Below are 21,946 nucleotides of genomic sequence, written 5' to 3'. Positions count from 1 at the left end.
TTCTTATGGCAGTAACTACCACTCTGTGCAGGTTACCCCCAAGCCTTAGGGTAAGGATAGTAATATTTACAATAAAAATCAAGCAGCTATCATAACCCATAACAAAATTACTGCTAGCCACATTTTTACAGGGCAGGCTGCCTTCTTGATAATTCAGACAATGCTGCTTCAAAATGTTTTGCTTTTGGCCATAGAAACTGTTCTGTGCTTTTCCCCTAATGTGTATCAGTACCCCGGACCTTAAAAGTCAGGGCCCAGAACTGGCTGACATCTGAACCTAATTCCGCTTTTTGCCCCCATTGTCAAGGCGGAGAGCAATGTCACAGCTGCATCAAAAGCATCAAGGCTGACTGATTAAGGGTAGTAATCTCCCAGCCTTCTGTTAAGGGCAATAACCCTTTTCTTCATGTCCAACCCCTAGCATTCAGGGATCCAGAGTGTTTATCCTGTGCCCTTTTGAACTCATTTACTGTTTTTTGTCCTCACCACCTCTTCTGGAGGGGCATTCCATCCTCTCTGTGACGAAATATTTCCTGACATTTGTTCTGCGTCATCCCCCCTGGAGTTTCATTGCATGACCCCTACTTCTACTGTTTCCTTTCCAATGGAAAAGGTACAAAGTTCGTGCATCATTAAAATCTCTCAGGTGTCTGAAGGTCTGTATCCTATCTCCCCCCACCTGCAGGCTGACAGGATCGACATACAGAAAAGCAAAAAGCTAAAGAAACATTAAACCTAGAGAAAAACCACCAATTCTCTCCCATTTCTTTTGTGTTACCTTCAAAATCCTGGCTGTCTAGGAAAGGTGCTGGTCCCCATACTCTAACAGTGCCGTCGTCGGAGGCACTGGCCATCAGCGATGGAATCTGTGGGTTCCAACTCACACAGTTCACTGTACGCGTGTGCCCCGGGAGCTCTGCGATCGGCAGCTCGCTACGCTTGTGCCAGATGTACACTTTATGGTCTGCATGGGACAGCAATCCAGGGAGAGAGGAAAGGAAAACAAAAAGCATGATGAAGCGTCGGAATGTTTAAAACTTTCAGGACACTACTAAAAAAAACTTAGCCGAGGTGCCAAGAGGCAAAGCAGTGTTCAAAAGGCAAATCACAGATGGAACAGATTAACGAAAGATGGATTCTGATAAGAGAATCTACATAAAATTAAAAGAAATGATACTGTATGGGATTAAATACATTTTTAATAGATTTAGAGAGCTAACTTTCTTTTATTGGGTCAGTACAAAATAAACCAGGGCAAAAGGACAAATAGTGTGGCAGTGTCTATGGCAAACTGGGGGACCTGTATATAATGGGGATGTGCTGACATTTGTTTCATTTCAGTGAGCACTAAAACAAACTCTGCTGCACACCCCTGTAACAGGAGGAACCCAAACCAAGGACAAATTCAGTTTGCCTATATCTCCGTTGCATTGCAAGGTTCAGCTGTGGCTGTCCAGTGAGAATGCACAGTAACATAAGAACTCTCTCAGGACTCTGAGAACGGACTTATTCATGTGGCCCAGCAGAGGCCGGTCAACTGCCAGGGAAGGTGAAGCAGTTCCTAGAATGCAATGCATGGGGAAAAACAACACTTCCAGCAGCAATACATTTATTTTCCCCTCCCACACACAACTTTTGCCTACAAAAGGTCTCAAAATGAGGTCTTAAAATTATAGCTATAAAAGAGCTTTTAGTAGTTCACTGAAATAACTGCTCATCATAAACCATTTAAAGCATGCTAGCCTAAAAATTCGGATAGGTTCATTATTGGCCCTGACCACTAAATAACTGAATGCAACACTATTAGTGCTCGTTAGGCACTTAAGGGTCTGTCACTGTCAGTTCCACTATCACTATGGTCCTCAAGTACATCCCTAGCAGAGCACTGGCAGGCTCCCCAGGAAGGCCTTTATCTGCTGTACTTGCCACTCCAAGCTCCTATTGCTCCCTGCTCTCAGGTTCTCACATCTTCATCCCAGAACTATGGCTACTGGCGGGTACATCATAAGCAGCTTAGGCTTCTTGGCAAAAGCTGCACTAACTTAAGGGAGAAGGTTGTGCCTCCTGAAGCAGGCAGAAGTGCTACCAGCCTTGGCAGCAAGGATGGTGACTTTCCAATAGGATACAAAGTTTAAACACAAAGCAAACCAAAAAGTCACTAAATCACTCTGCTGGGACTTGGACATTCATTGCAGGCTGAAGCCAGGGGCATGGTATGTCCGAGACTGCCTTCCACACTTACCATGGTCTTCCCTGCTTCTCCCCCCCCCCCCCCCCCAATCAGGTCTCGCTCTCCTCACTCTCTTACCTATTAACTCTCTTTCACCAACTTCACGCCTCTCTGTTGTGCACATACTGGTATTCAGCCTGACCTTTCCTACTGAGAGACTGGACTGAGCAAGCAGTAGAACACTACACTAACCAAGAAAATGATCACTTCCACGATATTCCACAGTATGAGCAGGAACTGATCCGTTTTGCTCTTAGAATTCACGGATCAACATTTACAGCAGACTATGTAGGAAGAACATTTTCTTTCCCTTAATTTTACACAGCTCCCAGCATGCTGAGTAGACTAAGCACAGTGCCCTGCCGGTCTATTCCTCTGTGGAAGTCTGTGGGTCATACACTGCTGTAGTAGTGGTGGCCATCTTTCTTCTCTCCTCAAGTTCTCACACACGTATCACTCTGCCAGCATATTATACCAGGGGCAACTCCAGCCCTAGGTTTCACGACATCCATGATCAATATGCATGAAATATATTTGCAAACAAGTGAGGCAGTGCATGCAAATGTGTCTCATGCTTATTCACTCTGGATATTCTGAAAACCAGACCTGTTTGTGGCTCCAGAGGGCTGGAGTTGCCTATTCCTGCACTATGCTATAGCCTGAACTAGAGGGCCAGCCTAGTTTGCTTTATGAGTTTACAGTTGAATAAGTGGTTTATATAATTTCCAGAAGGCAATTTTTCCCCACACTCCGCTATTTTATTTGAAGATATATATTTAGAACCAAAGCATAATATTGACAATGCTGGAACATGCAACATACATCTTCTGTACAATACCCACACAATCCAGAATGAAGAATTTAAAACCTTCTTAGGGTTATCCTATGTCTCAAAACCCCAACTCCCTAATAAACCAAGTTCCCCTCTCCTCAACTGTTTAGCCAGTAGGACCCACAAAGCCTCTTATCTCTGTCTAGATGCCCAGCAAATTAAAAACTCTCTCTCAGAACTTACAAAACATATCACAGCTCTCATTCATTTTGGCATTAGTGTCTCATACGAAGCAATTGCAGAGATCAAGATATACCAAGCAGACCTAGATTCGTCAAACTGCTATAAATATAGCGAAAACAGCGCCTGCGATAAAAGGCTGTGGTTAGGTTAACTTGCAGCCTGCCGCACTGCACAGGTAAATAACACACGTGGCACTGGGTCAGCGTGCCGCGCGTCATTTTATGCAACTAGTGTAAATCAGTGCGTGGCGCGTTATTTTTTCAGTTTATATATATCCCGGTTTCCTGCAGTTGCCTCTGAGGATGTGTTAGGAGTTTGGAGAGAGGTAGGCAGGGGCTGGTGGCTAGTTGGAGGTTCTTTATAGTAATTAACCGAGTGAGTTGTCTTGTTTTCTGTTGCCATCTGTTTACCCTTACTTTGGAATTTTGCCTTCTTTGCTGAGTGAAAGTTTTTGTTTGTTAGTCCAGTTTGTCTGCCTTTCTTTTGGTGAGGAGGAGTGGTGGTGGAGTGAGGAGGATGGAGCGTGAGAGGCATGGGGGGAGAGGAGAAGAGAGGAGGAGGAGGCCCGGGGCAGGCGTAGATATAGGCAGGAGGGAAGGGATAGGAGGCAGCAGGAGGGGGAAAGGGATAGGCAGGTGAAGTCGGAGAGTGGAGGATGACAGGCTAGGGATAGACAGAGAGGGCAGTGGGGAAGGGAGCTGGCAGGGCAGGGGCAGGAGAGGAGAGAGGGAGGGAGAGTGAGTACACATCTCCAGAAGTGGAAGTGGTACCCTCTTCTGGTAGCCAGGCAGCAGGATGCCCTCGTCTCAGGGCTATCAAATTCAGCATCCAGGATAATGAGATGGTCGTTGCAGGGGTCCTACAGCATTATGCTTTGGTGTTTGGCAACTGGGCGGCCGAGACCACAAAGGCATCCAAGGGCCAGATCTTGTGCCCAGGGCAGCTCTAGGCGCAGCGGAGTCCAATGAAACGGAGAGCAGGTGGCCACAGGTAGCAGGACATCAAGGCACAGCTGAAAGCCAAGGTGGCTGTCAGAAATAAATATATAATGGCAGACCGGAAGAGGAACCCCTTGTTCCATTGCCCTCACCCCCATGGAAGAGCAGCTTGTGCAAAGGCTGGGTGGCCGGTAAGTTCACATCACCTGTAAATGGACAGGCACATCTTTTGGCATGAGATGCTCACAAAGCTTAAGCAGCAAAGTGCACCTCTGATGCCAAATGAAAAAAAAGGGTATTTGCTGCCATTGGTGCTTATGTCTTATGTTTTGTTTACACAGCTCTTGCCCACAAAGAAGATGGTGCCAGCCAGCAAGCCCCAGGGACCAGCAGCCCTTTTGCACAGGGCCTTCCTGATGGATGCCCAGACCCAGGTGAGCAAGGAGCAGCAGCAGCAGCCACAGGCTCAGGAGTTAGGGCAGATGCTACAACCCCTGGGTTCACCCAGCCCACTCAATGTGTCCCTCAACCTTTCTGGCTCCATGGAGGAACAAAGCCTCGAGTGGGAGCCTAGAGAATGGTCAACCTCGAGCCAGCATGCCACAGCGTTAGCCTGTGGCACCACGCCCTCGGCAGAAGCAGCCCATGAGCCTTGTCATGCCACATTCCTGCACTCCACACCATCATCACCACAGCACCACCACCACCAGCATCAACAACATCCCTGCCCCCAGAGGATACGATGCACGAGCAGCTGGAAGAGAGGCATGGGGGTAACACCTCTGCCTCAGGAGGGCTGTCAACAGGCAGAACCAGATCCTGAGAGATCAGACTGCTGCAAACACGCGGAATGTTACGACGATGGCTGCAGCAGTCAATAGCAAGAACGTACTGACGTGGATCCTGCAAAGGATGCCCAAGCAGCCATCGAAGTCTTCCCTAGCATCACTGGAATCCACACTCTGCAGCAGTCCCCAGGTTGACAGATGCCCAAGGAATAGGCCCCCAAAAGACATGCCGCCCCCCCCCAGTGGCAAGCCACAATGTGGCAAGGGGCCATAAAGGACCAAAGGTTGTGGCATTGAATGCCAAATAAGAAGAGTTGTACCAACAATCCTGGGAGGGCCCCTCTACAGAGTTCCTGTGCCAGCACACAGAAGGGATGGTCTGTCAGCCATTGTGGTCCAGCAGCCTAACTCTAAAGTCCTCCTCTGTGCTCTATCCATGTTCCATCCTCCTTGATGCAGCCTCCAAGTCATGGTCCAGCTGCTGCCTCTTCTCTTCATGTCTCACTGCAGCTCACGCTGCTGCTGCGCCTTCTCCCGGGCCTCCTGCCTCCACGCTGCTGCGCCTTCTCCCGAGCCTCCTGCCTCCACGCTGCTGCGCCTTCTCCCGAGCCTCCTGCCTCCACGCTGCTGTGCCTTCTCCTGGGCCTCCTGCCTCCATGCTGCTGCTGTGCCTTCTCCCGAGCCTCCTGCCTCCATGCTGCTGCTGTGCCTTCTCCTGGGCCTCCTGCCTCCATGCTGCTGCTGTGCCTTCTCCTGGGCCTCCTGCCTCCATGCTGCTGCTGTGCCTTCTCCTGAGCCTCCTGCCTCCATGCTGCTGCTGTGCCTTCTCCTGAGCCTCCTGCCTCCATGCTGCTGCTGTGCCTTCTCCTGAGCCTCCTGCCTCCATGCTGCTGCTGTGCCTTCTCCTGGGCCTCCTGCCTCCACGCTGCTGTGCCTTCTCCCGGGCCTCCTGCCTCCACGCTGCTGCGCCTTCTCCTGGGCCTCCTGCCTCCATGCTGCTGCTGTGCCTTCTCCCGGGCCTCCTGCCTCCACGCTGCTGTGCCTTCTCCCGAGCCTCCTGCCTCCACGCTGCTGTGCCTTCTCCTGGGCCTCCTGCCTCCATGCTGCTGTGCCTTCTCCCGGGCCTCCTGCCTCCATGCTGCTGTGCCTTCTCCTGGGCCTCCTGCCTCCATGCTGCTGTGCCTTCTCCTGAGCCTCCTGCCTCCATGCTGAGCTCTTTTGGTCCTGGATCTGCTCTCCTTCACTTGAACTCTGCTGCCTTGGCCCTTAGGCTGTCCCCTTGAGTGCACTCTTTCAACCTGGACTGTCTGGGGCCTTTTCCTAGCCATCACATAGCAAGGCTGCTAATAGCTTCAACATTAGAGCTGTACTGTAGCTATTGGGGGTACCACTTCCGCTTTCTATGGTCTTTGTTGTAATCATGATTGTGCCAAAAGGATAAGATGCTAAGCCTGTATATGTAATGATGCCATTTCAAACAATGTATGTACAGGTCTACATAGAATGTGTTGTGCATATAATTAACAATGCTTTGTGCTATTTGCTATCTTTCCTTGCAGATTATGATTACCTAAGACTGACTTGATTTCAAACAGTGGCCTACATGTCTTCTCTAATAAAGTGGCCACTGGTTTGAAAAATACACTCCCTGGTTGACTCCTTTCATTGTGTGGTTTTGTGTAAAAGGATCACTAAGTACAAGGTTTGCCCTCTACATGACCTTGCATGCTAGAATGCCATTGCACATTCCAAGCTGCCACTTACCTAGCAGGAGAGACCATATGGGCTAGGCCATACAACTGAACGTTCAGTGTATGTTCCTAAGGAAGACAGCAAGAAGCAAAGTAGTTTATTACTGGGGACCTTCAATATTCTCTTATTGCCTTCTTCACACTGCATACTCTTAGCTAACTCCTGCTTACATGGGCCTAAATGTAAGATGGACAGTAGCTAGCTGCCCAACACAATATACTGTGTACATGTAGAGCTTGTGTGGTGTTAAAGGGAAGTTAGAGTCATCATCACACAAGACTTGATCTTTGGCCCCCTCACTTGTGCCATGACTCAAAGGTTATCTGTATCCAACCATTTGTACCTTTGACAGTAAACCAAATATGACGTCTACTTGCTGGTAGTTGGAACAGAGTGTCAGCTGCTGTGTGACAACTTGGGAGGAGTGAGGGAGTATTGTCATTTCAAAAATGTCCACAGGCCAACAGCAGAGGCCTGGAGGGTTGCTGCTGCTTGGGAACAGGCAGCCTTCCACAGACTGGCTGGCACCCCTGTTGAGGATCTGTATAATATATGTAAGGTAAGGATGAGTTTACAGGTAGTATCCAGATCCCAAAGGCAGCCCACTACAGGGATGGCAGTCAGTTTGTGGAAGGCTGCCTGGTCCCAAGCAACAGCAGCAGCCCTCTAGGCCCGCTGCTGTTGGCCTGTGGATATCCTCAACATGACAATACTCCCTCATTCCTCCTCTCTAGTTGTCACACAGCAGCTGACTCTGTTCCAAAAGACACCAAGTACACAGCAGTGTCAAAGGGAATGGTTAGTTAGTGTACAAATGAAGCGCCAAAAGTGCTAAGCAAAACCTGTCCCCTAGATTCTACAGCACTTATGGCCGCACCACCGTTATGTATGCACAGGAAAGCTATAGACCTACATATGGTAGAAAGAAGGTAGCCCTACCCTGCCAGCATATACAAAGGACAGAGTGAGCATCCATTGATGTGGCCTGGGGTGGAAGCTTCTATGTCTACTATGCATGTATGATATGATCACCAGAGAGGAGGCTAAGGAGACAAGTGATTGGAAAGCAAGACTCTCAAATAGGACTGCCACCAGGTCTTGGGCACCCGAACAAATCAAACCAAACCCCCCCCCCCCCCCGCCCCCACACACAACCACCTGCACGGGTATCTCACTACATGCTGCCACTAAACCCTCATCCAAACCATTCATCTGAATTAGGCCAACATTGATGCCATTAGGTGGTCCTTGCCACTCCTCATTCCTGGAATCCCAGCATATCCATATTCAGCGGACAGCTTCTTAATATCCACTTCCTCCCTCCCAAAAGTGCAAGCCTCAGTGACAGCTTAAGCTCTGGGTAGCCTGCACCCCCCCAAATAACTGGACTATTAGGTTCACTCCAAGTATGAGGTGGAAAAGCCTCTGTGGCAGGGGTTGCATTACAGGCAAATGTCAACTAATACGCACATTTGTAAGACTGCATATTTGATGTGTGACGCTGTCAAGTTTCACACCTTCACCCCTCTCTCAACACTAGGTATAAACGGTGAGCAGACTAGGGGACATTTTTAGAATACAAGGCCTGAGGCCATGCATATTGCAGCCCATACGGTTAACTCAGAGGCGCCCCTTTTCAAGAGTGGAAGCACTCGATCACTGCTGCTCAAAAGCAGTGTGCACAAAATGAATGCACACACACACTGCCTGTTCTGGAGTATGTATGGATTGCTGGGGTAAGGGAGGGACCTCCTAGTGCAACAGCACCCCCAGAGACAGAGATTGACAGAGGGTAGCAGCACAGCACTTACAGAGTTGCACACTGACACTTATCTTTTGTGTTTAAAGATTTTTATTGGTACAGACAGTCAATGAATGCAACAATGAAACATGAAAAAATAAAGCATGTATACATAAACCGTCTGGTCCATTTTTCCACAGATAACGACACTTATCTTTTGAATATGGACTACCTGCAGCACTTTGTGCAGCTACATAAGGGCAATGCATATGTTCCTAGATTGTTTGTCAAACATTGATGTGTGTGGCAGCTTGTCCATAAATGCTGAGGTACTGCTAGTTCTTTCTCGGCAATGATTATGTATACCTGGCCATATAAAACATCTGTTAGAGGCATCTATGATACCTACTTTGTTTGAGGTACTGACATGGGCCCCCTCAAGGCCCTAGGTTGCACTAAATGCATGTCTGGCAAAAGAACACCACAGAAAGGCCATCAGCCATCATGCCAATCGCATGAGACCTCTGGGAGCAGTAGGCTTATACATTCAGCACTATGCGCTGTGTACTATGGAGGCAGCTTGTAGGCCCATGAAGTCATTAGCCGACAGTTTCTCTAGTCTTAATGCTTTACACAGAGCAGACAATTGAAAGAGTAGGATTACACCTGCCCTGTTCACCACTAACTGTAAAAGTGACTTACACCACAGCAGCTCTTCCTGATTCCCCACAAGTCGTGACAGGCATGCGGATGAGCAAGGGCCTGCAACCATTAAACCATGGAAACGTGTGGAATGATGTTTCAAAAGGAACTATCTGCAAGCTGTTTGGTGCAGGAGTGTTCAGCCTATGAGCTTTAAGGGTGGTAGCAGATTGCACCAGGACAGTAAGAGATACCAGCTATTGCTCAAAGCAAAGCACGCTGCATATTTTCTGGGTACATACATATGTACATACAGCTGCACCACATGACTATCAGTGAGCCGTAACAGTCATGGGCCTTACAGCACCCAGACATCTCAATATATCTGTAAGGCTAGCTGTGACGGCCGATTTGAAGGCAGGAGAGATGTGTGTACTCTTAAGAGTCATTAGAAACTATACAGTGACATCTCCAAGCTCATAAGAAAATAGATGAGACAGCAGAACACCATCTGATTCCTAATCCTGCCTTCACAGAGCTGGACGTGCATCCTGGTGTAGGCTAGCTGAGAAGCTAACCAAACCTACATGACGTCACAACAGCCAAGGCCCTCACCTTCTACACATTACCATTTACAAATTGCATAGGTAGGTAGAGTACAGTGCATGCATGTGTGTCAGGGTGCATGCAACCACCAAGAAGTATGCTACCTTGGAAGGACCTGTGCACATTGTGGGAATGGCACCAGGTAGCACAGGTCTTTTACCCAAGGCTGTAAGAGAAGGCGTGCTATTAGCGCTCTGATATCAGCAAAAGGGTTGCCAACTGGCTCCAATTTTCAGGACAGGTAAATCCTGTCCTGGTTTGGAACATATTACATGCAGGGATTTCAAAAGATTTCCCTATAGATTTTCTGAGCAAAACCAAGACTATGAATACCTGCATGCATGGGAGTAACACCAGGACTGGATCAATACATCCAGGAAATCTGGATCCAGTTGGAAAACAGAGTCAGCAGTGGCTCAAACTGGTGGCACAGTGCTGTCAGCTGTGTCTTGGCACACCCATGGAACAGTAAACCGACCCAGTACAGGTGTATAAGTTCACTTGCTCATGTTTGTCAGCTACTCAATGAGGCAGTAAAATGGGAATTCTGTCATTGAAACCTTCAACTGTCTACCTGTACACATTAGGCTGTGCCTTTAAGCTCAGAGCTATTTGATATTTATAGCATTTCTAGAGCTGTAGCTGTCCATGCTCAAGGACCAGCTGGGGTGGCATGTCACTTGAGACACTATCTCATCCACATGAGCACACTAGGATGGGGTCCGCAGGGGAGGGCTGGCAAGGTACCCGGTGCTAGCTAGGCCAAAACTATGAACTCTGTGCTGGCAGTCGTTCACAAACTCATGTGCCACACATGCCTCTTTTTGGTGTCATTATGGGGCAAAAAACACATTATGGCAGCCACATGTATTTTAAGTCATCTTTACTTTCACAACTTTTTCCAGTACGCTGTATGGCTCCATTGTCAAGACAAATCCAGAGTAGGCATACGTGTTTTCTATTACACAGTGATCCAGACAGAGAAGAAGTGAGAAAAAGTTGATAGCGAGGAGAGCAGTAGCTAACAGTCTACTGGCCTCCCTTCCTGGAAGGGGATGTGGTAGGTGAGGCCTAACCGGCAAAGTAGCATTGTATAAAGTTTTGGCGAAGCTGGCTGCCACTCAGCATGGAATCCTCGGCTCGTGCGGGGTCACATGGGGGATTCAGGTATAAGGTAGCCTGTACCTTTCCTTGAGTCTTAAAGGCCGATTTGCCTAGCCTAAGTGCACATCACATTGTTCTGAGCCAGTATATGTGCAGAATAGTAGTAGCCAAAAGTAGCTCTACTCTTCCGGACTACTAAATCGCATCTGGGTATTCAACAATTGCGTGCCAGGCCCTCACAACTGAGCTAAGGCTACTGGTGTATAGCAGGTTTCCAACACTAAAGCAATACACATAAGAGATGCCACAACTATGTTAGCTGAAAAATGGTAACTCATGGTATGATTGCAAATGTCCCTGCCGGCTCTGCAGTATGTCTTCCATAGAAACCCATTTGTGAGGCCCGACACAGGGAATATGCCAGGCCACCAACATGCAGAGGACACTGCTTCTGGTTGAGGTGTGTGAAGCTCAAGATAAACTGTGGCCGACACTCTGGATGTCACGTCACTAACCGGCCACATGTGATCGTGCAGTACCAGCAGTGTGGACATCAAGCTTGTCATTAACCAGTGAGCTTTAAATAGCTCCCAATGAGAGGATAGGAACAGGACCTTTTTGAAATTTAACACATAGAAAGTGTATAGTGCCTGCTCATATACCAAGCTTTAGGGCTGATGCATTGTTTGCTGTCACAAGGTTAGCAGGCCTCTGCAACATGGGGAGAAAGAGGCAGGCCCTGGGTCAATGGCCTGCAAATGTAACTGTACAAGCCACCTGTCATGGCAGCGATGCTTTCCCCCCCACCTAGCCACCCATGTCTGTGCCATTTACCACAAACATATGGCGAAAGATGGAATATAGAAAGAAGCGTCTCTCTTACTTATAAGCCAATCGTCACCATGCAGTCCGTCCTCAAACTTCTCACACAGGCCCGATTGCCTAAATATAAAAGAATTGTGCACAGCTCCCAGGTACCCGGCCACCACGTCAAGGATGTGCATTCGAGCGTCACAGACCACTTGCACGCTGATGGAGTGCAAGAGCTTTCTGTTGCAGTACATCTCCTCCCTGTCATGGGGTGGAATGATGGCCAAGCGAGTGCAGTTGATAGCTCCCAGAACATTGGGAAAGTTTGCGAAGGCATAAAAGCCTCTCTTCAAGACCTGCCTGTCCCAAAGAAATGTTATGTAGCGATTAATGCGGTCAGAGACTGTTGTGATGACCTGGTCCAGACAGCGTGAAAAAGTGGTTTGAGTCATTCCCCCCCACGATCCCTACTGTCGTTTGGAAGAGAGCGGGTTGCCATGAAATGCAGCTTGGCCAACAGTTTGCTGAAGCCAGGCACAGAGTGGGACCTTCCTGTGACTGGATCCAAATTAAGGGAACACTTGCTGAACTACACTGGCTTCCAATTGAACAAAGAATACAATACAAAGCACTGTGTATAATTCATAAACTAATCCATGATGAAAAGGCCGACTGGCTTAACACAGCACTGCGCATACATGTACCACACAGAAACCTGAGATCTGCTAATAAGGCTCTACTAACTGTTCCTTCTGTTAAATCAGCCTGCCTCACTCAGGTAAGGGAGAGAGCACTGTCGCTGGCTGGACCTGTTCTATGGAACTCCATGCCACTCGAAATAAGGCTGCAGAGAAATTTGAAACTATTTAAAACTAACCTGAAAACCTGGCTTTTTAAACAAGCTTTTTATAAAGACAAAGAGGAGGAGGAAAACAGTCGATGGATAAGGACGCACCAAGCAATCATTTCTTTTATATCTACAAATGCATATTAATGTAGATTTGAACCGCTTAACAGTTTCCTAACTTACATATAAGCTTTAATTAACACAGTTTCTCTTACTAAAAATATGTTACCGTTCTATGTTGGCACATGTTTAATTTGTAATCTATACCAATTATAGTTTTTTCTTATTGTGCCTTTCTGTAAACCGTTGTGATGGTGAATTAACTTAATGATGGTATAGAAGAGATTTTAAATAAATAAATAAAAATAACTGTATTCCTTTATACAAGATAAGTCTAGAATCGCTTTTGATGTGGTCATATCAAAAAAGGTCAGAACCTCATTCCATCATTTCTCATCCACAACATTCAACTCTTCATGTCATCCTCAGCCCATCAAAATTAAACTGAAACTCAACTACAAACCGGGTGCACTCTCATGAGACTGCCAAAGGCCCATGCTTGTTTTTAAAATCTGGATGGTACAGTCATTAAATATAGATCCTACATTTCCAACCAGATTTCCTTCTGCCATATTTTGAAACTTACCTCATCACAATTAATACCTGGAGGGAGTAATTAGTCCAAATGAAATGAAACGATTGTTTGAACTCTTCTAGAGATGACTGATAAATACATCAACTTCTTACGGTCTGCCCAATACAAGAAATATCATGATTCCCTATAAAACTGATCTCAACCCACAGCATGAGACATGTTGAACTCAAAGCAATCAAATTCTAGTTCACAAAAACTACAGCACACAGCCAAGTCATTCTCACCTGAAAGTTGATTTCTTGCTTAAGCTTTTCTTTTACTTTTTCAATCTTTTGTAATGTTGTACAGTACATTATGGCTCAAACTAACTAATTTTTAATTCTCAACATTTGACAATTATATATCAATGTAATGTAACCAAATAATGCTCCCAAATAGTCTAGCTTCCAGGTCTTCCAAAACTAAATCAAGCATCTGCGAATACTGTGCAGTACAGTGTGTGACGCTTAGAACTGTGCAATTATTTATTTTCAAGTTGAGTAAATGGCACAGCCCAAGGAACAATGCACATGCATGAATTTGATACATCAGGACATTTGTCAAAGTAACTTGGGACATGTAATAACGTCAAGTATAACAGAGTGAAAACACCCAGGCAACACACAACTGTGGTCTCTGACATTACAAGCAGCAGAACCAGCGTTACTTATAAAAAGTAAAATAACTTTGGCAATTTCACTTTGGTCATGAAGCATGCAGATTGTATTAGGATGTTCTTTAAGGAAAAGAAAAAAAAAAAACACAAAGAGCAATTTCCACTAACATTTTGGAAAGATTTTTTATCAGTTTATACACTAGATGCCTTCTGTAACACAGCTATTTAATTCATGACTGTTGAATCTGGAGTCTTAGTTCTAATATCCTTGTAGTTTTCTGTGCTGCTACAGTTAAGTTTCAAAAGATCTGCAGCGGTAGAGGAGGTTCGGTGTAGATCGTATCCACCACAGAGCATGCCAAAACAGCTCACATGGCCTTTATGTTGTAAATATATTTTTGATGGATATATTTCACTAATGTAAATCAGAGCGTGGAGGGGATGGGAGTAGTACAGCTTTTCTATCACACAAACCTCCACTACCATATAAAGCACACAACAGTATAAATGAAAGAGTCTGTTACCTTCACTGCCACTAGCGATGAAATCTTCATTGTGGCCTCCAAAACACGAATGAATTGTGTAAAACCCTTGAGTAACACCTTGGTACTTTCTCACTAAAACTCGGTCTTGTAAGTCCCATAAATGAACACCCTAGAGACAAAACAGAAATGTGTGGGACCAGGAATCATCATCTTTTTCTACAAACTAGTTCACTTTAAGGAAAAACTGTCCCAATGAAATTAATTTTATAAACATGAGAATTCAAATTTCCTTTTCACCCTGTTGCTATAAACTGCACTATACAACAGCAAAAATTGTTTACCTGCAAGAGGTGCACTCTGAAGACAGCAGTTCAGTCACACGTAGGTTATGTGACTGTGCATTATGCCAAACGTGGATTCTCTTACAGCTTTCTGGAAAGGCACAGAAAGCCTTTCGATGCTCATGCGCTGCAGATCCTGTGTTACCAGCACCCCACGGATCCCCTAAGCTCTATATAACAGCTATGAACAACGGCAAAGGGGAGTCTGTGTGACTGCTTTCTTCTCCGAATAAATGATTTTAGACAAATCGTGTCTGCAATTCTATCAAGAACATGCTCCCAAAGGCCAGAAGCCTTCAACTACTTTATTCTTCTGGAGTCTACAGCTATAGCTGCTGACCTGGAAGAGGTAGGACAAGCATCAAACAGATCCAGTTACATGTTTCACGCATTCCTCTGCTTCACCTAGAAAAGAAGATATTCTAACCTGATCCTGCTGCTGCAAAGATACAGCCGTTTGTTTCGACTTCTGCAATGTGTTGTATAAACACTGTACCATCTGTAGTTGATGAGCTGCTACTCTAGATTGAAGCATAGCACAGTTGTATGGCACTGCTTTCTTTCCATAGTATCTAGTTGTCTTGCTTCTTTTTGCTGGTGGTACTTCCACAAATGTCTGATTTCTTTGCTTTTCTTAGAGCTGATTCAACTACTAAAAAGAATCTTGAGGGGGCTGTAATTTCTCATGACCCAGGAATTGTTGAACTCTATGTTTCATATCTATATTCTTTGCTACCGGGAGAACAGACTGAGTTTTCCAGATCCTTAATTATAGGTCCTGAAATGCCTTATTAAGCGGCATAGCTTTTATTTGCTTCGGTGGTTGAATACATTTTAATACACCCTGTAATTCTTCAGACTGGTGGTCAGCAGCTTCCAATTCGAATGGAATGCTTTCTGTCATCTTTTGTAAGAAGGCAGGGTATTTCGACAAGGCTCTGAAAAAGGATCAAAGGAATATCTATGTCCCCTTCCAGAGAACATATAGATTCCGAAGCCTCAGTGTAATCAGTGGCATAGTCCAGGATAATGAGTGAAGAATCCTTTGGCAAAGACTGCTTTGAAGAGGAGGCAGCTATAGGTCATTGATATGGTATCAAAGGAGACTGATTTGGGACACTAGCGCATCCCAAGTGCCTCCTTTTTGACAGGAGCGGCGGCCGTCAGCGGGTTTGACAGCCGATGCTCAATTTTTCCAGCGTCGGTTCTCAAACCCACTGACAGCCATGGGTTCGGAAAACTGACGCCGGCAAAATTGAGCATCCGTCTTCCAACCCGTGGGCCAATTTTTTTTTTTTTTTTTTTTTTTTTTTTTTTTACTTTTGGGGCCTCCGACTTAATATTGCTATGATATTAAGTCCGAGGGTGTACAGAAAAGCAGTTTTTTCTGCTTTTCTGTACACTTCCCCAGTGCCGGCAGAAATTAACGCCAGCCTTTGGGCAGGCGTTATTTCTGAAAGTAAAATGTGCAGCTTGGCTGCACATTTTACTTTCTGTATTGCGCGAGAATACCTAATAGGGCCATCAACATGCATTTGCATGTTGCGGGTGCTATTAGTTTCGGGGGGGTTGGACGCGAGTTTTCGATTACTGTATAAGGGGTAAAGCTAGCACATCGAAAACGTGCAGCACACTGTACTGTATCGGCCTGTATGATAGTAAGACTGGAAGTAATATTTGTTTGTTGGAATACTTGTACTCGACTTTCCCTCTCCAAACAGGCTCGGTGCTGAGGCTTTCAGCGCCCATAGCTTTGGCTCCATTGTGTACAGTGCCAACGGTCTTCAATGCGATGACTTCTGCACTGGAGACTCTTGTGCCGATGAAGATACATTCAGAGCTGATTATCTCTGTACCGTTTGGTCACTGGCGCGGCACTTCATGTTTATGGTGTTTTGATCTGGCATGGTATCTAACGTTTATGGTCTTACTTTTACTTCTCATTTATTTTTTCTCAGTTCTTTTAAACTGACTCCTTGGAAGTTCTGGACTCTTTGTCTTATCCTGGTTGTTTCTTGGAGGAGGAACCTTCTTTATCAGATGGCAAAGAAAACTCCAATCTGAGCTTCATACTTCTATATTTTATAACCTGGGGACACATTGTAGCACAAGGTCCACAAGACATAGGGTCATGAGAGGGACTTGAGCATTTTAAACAAAAGGTTCAGGTAATCCAAGATGGCTATCTTAAGCCTACATTTCACACTCAATTTAAATATAGGGCCTTACCCAATCTCGGAGATTTAGCAGATATATAATTCTTGCTTTATATGGAGCCTTTGAGTTGAGCTATACAAATGACTGAGGGGGTTGAGAGTATCCAGCTTGGCCTTGTGTGTTTTAAATCACAGCCTTCCCTGATGATCTTTTGGTTTTCATTTCAAGTCAAATTTAATTGCCATGCTTGAGGGATTTTTTGAGCAATTTTGGCAATTCTCAGGGTTTAAACTAAATATAGCGAAATTTGAAATCTTGGCCTTCCCACGATCAGACTTGGGGGGGGTGGGGGTGGGAATGGGAATGAGGGAGATTTTCCATTTAAGTAGGAATTTGGTACCTTCAAATATCTGGCAATTCAAACAGCTGAAAACCTGAGTCTCCTTTATAAAATGAGTATTTCTCCGTTTTTTTCAAAGCTTACGTTTTAGCAATGGCAGCACCTGCCTCTCTTTGGTGTGTTGAATAAATTTGTATAAGATGGCAGTATTTCCCAGATGGATTTATGTTCTCCAAATTCTTCCATTTAACTTTTATATATAGATAAAAAAAAAATTTAAAAAATTACTATTAACATTTTTGTGGAAGGGGTCTAAACCTAGAATCCCATTATGTTGACTGCAGCAAGACTGGGAAAGAGGAGGACTAGCTCTTCCAAATCTAAAGTTATATAATGAAGCCTGCTTGGCTAGGGTCCTGTGAGATTTGGCTATTTTCCACTTCCAGCTATGCTAATTTGTGTATGGAATCTGCACATTTTCTTTATGTTGTGTGCTGCATGCCAGGAATAATAAATTGTTGAGAAGCATAAGGACTAGTGTTTTGATAGCACCCTGAGGGGGTTATGGAACAAAGTTGTGAGAATTTTGGCGGGAAACTGGAGATCTCTCCCTTCCTGTCTATTCAGGGTAACAATGATTTCCCACTGAGTCCAAGTAAAACATTTTTGGTTAGGCCGAATTAGGGATTACTCAAGTACAGTATGTACTGGGGAATGATGGTTCAATCTTATCCTTTCAGCAATTAAGAGCAATATGAGTAGTACAGCCTATCCACAATTCAGACACTATCTCTGCTTCTTAAAAGGGGACTTATTTTGAATTTGCCCTTTTCTCTTAAGGTAGAGAAATATTTTCCCATAGCAGAGGTAGTGTGTTTCAATCTCAAAATTGCACAGTTTTGCAAAAAGTAGAGCTATCTAATTCATGTCTCGAATTAGCTATTTCTTGGAGGCGAGCTTTACCATCTACTCTGTCAGCGGATGCTTTACTGAGCCATTTTAAAAGAAGCCTTATGGGAAATTTATATATTTGAGAGAAATGCACATTCAGCACACAGATTTATGTAAAACATAGGGCAGCCCCCACGTTCGTTAGTACATGTATTATGGCGTGACCCCTGGACCCTAATTTGTTTGGTATAAAGTGGCTAATTTTCAAGTGCCCACTTAAATGTTGTACCAAACTGTCCCATGTACTGCCAATATCGTTCTATTTGATGCTCTTCCTCCCATTTGCAGTTCAGAGATAAAGGGAAAGCCTTTTAGGTAAGAAGTCAATTTTATCTGTCTAGAAATGTTCTGATGGCCCTTCTTTTTGCCACTGGCAGAACTAATTCCATGATTTGACACAGATGGAAAATCTAAATGGTGGTTCTTTTATACATAGGAAATCTCTTTTGAATATTTGGCACATGTATGTTCAATGGTTATTCCCCTGTATCAGAAGTTGGCTACTCAAATTTTGAGATGGCAATTTTATGGAAAGGTTGAGAACTTGAGGATTGGTGCTATCATGACTTCTGTTGGGGAGGGGGCAGGAAAACTTGGGAGGGAAGAGTTTACACTATTGAAATATGGTGTGCTTTTTAGGCTACAGGGTGTGTAGAAACAAATGGCCCCTGTGGTGGTTTATTTTCAAGTTGGGGTTGGCTGCAGGGTCTTACTTTTGTATCACGGGGAGAAAAGGAAAAGACATATGTTGATTATGTTATTACTGCCTGTACTTGAAAAATGATGTACATTATACATTTTATTGTTTAATAAAGTTAAAGAGGGTAGGATTAAATGGTCAGTTTTCCCCAAATGGAGAAAGTTCATTAGTGGGGTCGTCCAGGGGTCTGTGCTATTCAGCATATTCATAAATGACCTGGAGAAAGGAACAAGTGAAATAAAAATTGTTTCAAGTCATTAAACCAGCAGCCGATTATGAGAAACTGCAGGAGAACCTTGTGAGACTAGGAGATCAGGAATCTATAAATATATATATTTTTTTTTTTAAGATTCCACTTTTCAGCACTTCAAAGCAGATTATATTCATGTACTATAGGTATTTCCCTATCCCCATGGCAGATGCAATTTAATGTGGAGAAGTGCAAAATAATACAAGTAGGAAAAAATAATTTCAAGAATTACACAATGCTGGCTTTCATGTTAGGAATGACCACCCAAGAAAAAGTTCTTTCCTTGAGGACAATACCTTGAAATCTTTGGCTCAGTGTGCAGTGGCAGGCAAATTATTTGGAAAGGAATAGAGAACAAAACTGAGAATATTATAATGCCTTTGTATAGCTCCATGGTGTGACCGCAGATCTGGTTGCCACATCTGTCTTTTTTTTTTTTTTAAGAACAGCCATAGAAAAGCAACAAAAGAAAAAGGAGATGGAAAAGCCCTTATGGAGAAAGGCTAAACAGATTTGGGCTCTTTAGTTTGGAGAAGAGAAGATATGATTGAGATTTATAACACAATGAATGAGGTGAAATGGTTATTTACCCTTTCAAACACTAGGACTAAGAGATACTCCATGAAACTAGCAACCTGCTCACAATCAGCTGTATTGACTTCTAGAGGGTCAATGAGGCTTCGAAGCTGGATGCATACCCGATGCCCTGTGTGGATGAACTCATCGAACGCTTGGGAACTGCCCAGTTGATCTCCACGCTTGATTTGACAAAGGGATACTGGCAAATTCCCCTGGCGCCAACTGCGAAGGAGAAGACAGCTTTCTCAACACCGGAAGGACACTTGCAGTTTATGGTCCTGCAGTTCGGACTTCATGGGGCTCCAGCTACCTTCCAGCGCTTGGTAGACCGTTTGCTACGCCCACATCAGAGTTATGCAGCGACCTATCTTGACGACCGTCATTTACAGTGGAGACTGGGAGACACACCTAAGGCAATTACAGGCAGTACTTACAAGTCTATGAAGGGCTGGACTGACAGCCAACCCCAAGAAATGTAAATTAGGGGGGTCAAGAAGTACAATATCTGGGATACTCCCTTGGGAGAGGAAAAGTCCACCCGCAGGCGCGGAAAATAGAAGCAATTACCAGAGTCCCGGTCCCACAGACAGAGTAAGGTAAGAGCCTTTTTAGGTCTCATCGGTTACTATCGACGGCTCATATCAAACTTTTCAGAAAAAGCGGAACCCCTCACATGCCTATTACAAAAAAGAGAGTCCCAAAGAAGGTTAGATGGTCTGCAGAGGTAGAGGAAGCCTTCCAGGGTTTAAAGAAAGACATATGCTCGGAATCTGTTCTGCTAAGTCCTGACTTTACTAAGCCCTTTATAGTACAGACAGATGCATCAGAGGTGGGGCTAGGAGCCATCCTCACACAAGAGAAAGAAGATGAAGAACACCCAGTAGCCTTCATTAGCAGGAAGTTACTACCCCGAAAGAGACGCTATTCAATGATAGAGAAAGAGGCCTTAGCTGTCAAATGGGCCTTGGAGGTTTTTCGTTATTACCTACTGGGCCGCCAGTTCACGCTGGTAACGGATCACCAACCCCTTGTCTGGGTCTCTCGGAATAAGGCGGCCAATGGACGAGTAATGAGGTGGTTTCTGGCACTCCAACCATTTGATTTAAAGACAAACAGCAGGGAAAGCAAATGTAAATGCCGACTTCCTTTCTAGGGTAGTATCCCTTGTACAAGCAGGCACTCAACTAAGGAAGTTTGAGCTGAGGGGGAGGGAATGTGATAGAGTACATGACAGAAAGCCCCAGACTGCCTTAAAGGACCGGCTCCAGCTATATGGCCCAGTCCACCTTAAGACAGACAGGAAGGGGATCCTCTGATGGGGGCGTTTCCCTGAGATAAGGGATAAAAAGGTGAGGCCCTGAGAGACAGAGAAGGCCCCAGGAAGAGGAAGGAAGCTGTAATTAAATGCTGTGTCTATTCTGGACGTTTTCTTTTGTTTGTCAGTCTGCTGAGGTAAGCAGCCATTTTCTTCTGTTTTGCTATATAATTTTGTAAATAAACTGGAGAAAATCAGACCAGAGTCCAGCCTGGTCTGTTCTCCGGCCTACCCCACTCCTAGACCGCTCCAAGGACATCACAATGGGATTCTTCTTTGGTTCCAGAGTCTGCCCCAGGAACTCCTAGCGTCTTCAAGGTCTAGGGGAACCAGGGCTGGCAATTCGTCTCTATGAAAGAACCGATGGCTCGATATGGTTCCAACCCGGGGGGGGGGGGGGGGGGGGAGAATTTTCCCCTTCTTCCAAGGCATCTGGTTCCTCCTCTTCAGGGTCCCTACTAGGGTTCCCTTGGTCAGGAGAGGCATGCCTCAAGGTCTGCCAATAGGACTGGGAGAAGGAGGAGCTGCCAGCTGAGGTTCTGTCTGGACAGGGGCAAACGAGGTAGTAGACTGTGCCTGTATGAAGGCTTGTAGCCCCTGGAAAAATTCCACCCAAGAAAAGGCCACCAGGTCCATGGCTAGCCCAGGGGGAACTGGGGTGGGTCTAGCTAAGTTTTCTTCTCCCATGGATGACCCAGTCAAGGGAGTACTCAGATCCAGAGTATTTCCAGTTAAGGCTGTGACCAACCTATCATCTGAATGAGAGGAGATGAGCTTAGTAAAGTCTGGGGAGGCCAACTCCCCTTGGGCTTCCTTACAGTGGTGACAAGTTGGAATCCAGGTCAGGCTGTGAAGCCTTAATATGACAAGAAGCACAGGGAATAAGGTGCTTAGGTTTCTTGGCTACTGGTGTCACTGGCGGCAGTAACTGAGTGTTCGATCGGCTTGCGCCTAAATAATTTATGCACAGGGGGTGCTCTTCCGCTGGAGTCGGGAATGGTCGCATAAACGCAGCACTCTCTCCCCCGGAACAAAAAGTAGCTGCTACACCTTACCCTGAGCAATCAAACTGAGCCCTGACACTTTCTTAGCACTGCTGATAAAT

The 21,946-nt window shown here is 45.3% G+C and overlaps 1 protein-coding gene across 2 annotated transcripts in view; it reads right to left on the bottom strand.

Annotated features, from left to right (window-relative positions):
• Nucleotides 1-21,946, bottom strand: part of WDR26 (WD repeat domain 26) — a 190,039-nt gene that overhangs the window by 12,633 nt on the left and 155,460 nt on the right. For both annotated transcript variants that reach the window (XM_029593092.1, XM_029593093.1), the window contains 2 exons: nucleotides 14,248-14,377; nucleotides 779-964 (listed from right to left, as the gene is read on the bottom strand). In XM_029593092.1, coding sequence (XP_029448952.1) covers nucleotides 779-964; nucleotides 14,248-14,377 — 316 coding nt within the window. The remainder of the gene's footprint in view (nucleotides 1-778; nucleotides 965-14,247; nucleotides 14,378-21,946) is intronic.

Source organism: Rhinatrema bivittatum, chromosome 3, assembly GCF_901001135.1.
Source record: "Rhinatrema bivittatum chromosome 3, aRhiBiv1.1, whole genome shotgun sequence".
Classification (NCBI taxonomy): Eukaryota; Metazoa; Chordata; class Amphibia; order Gymnophiona; family Rhinatrematidae; genus Rhinatrema; species Rhinatrema bivittatum.
Note: the sequence above shows the minus strand (reverse complement) of the source record. Positions and strands in the feature narration are given on the sequence as shown.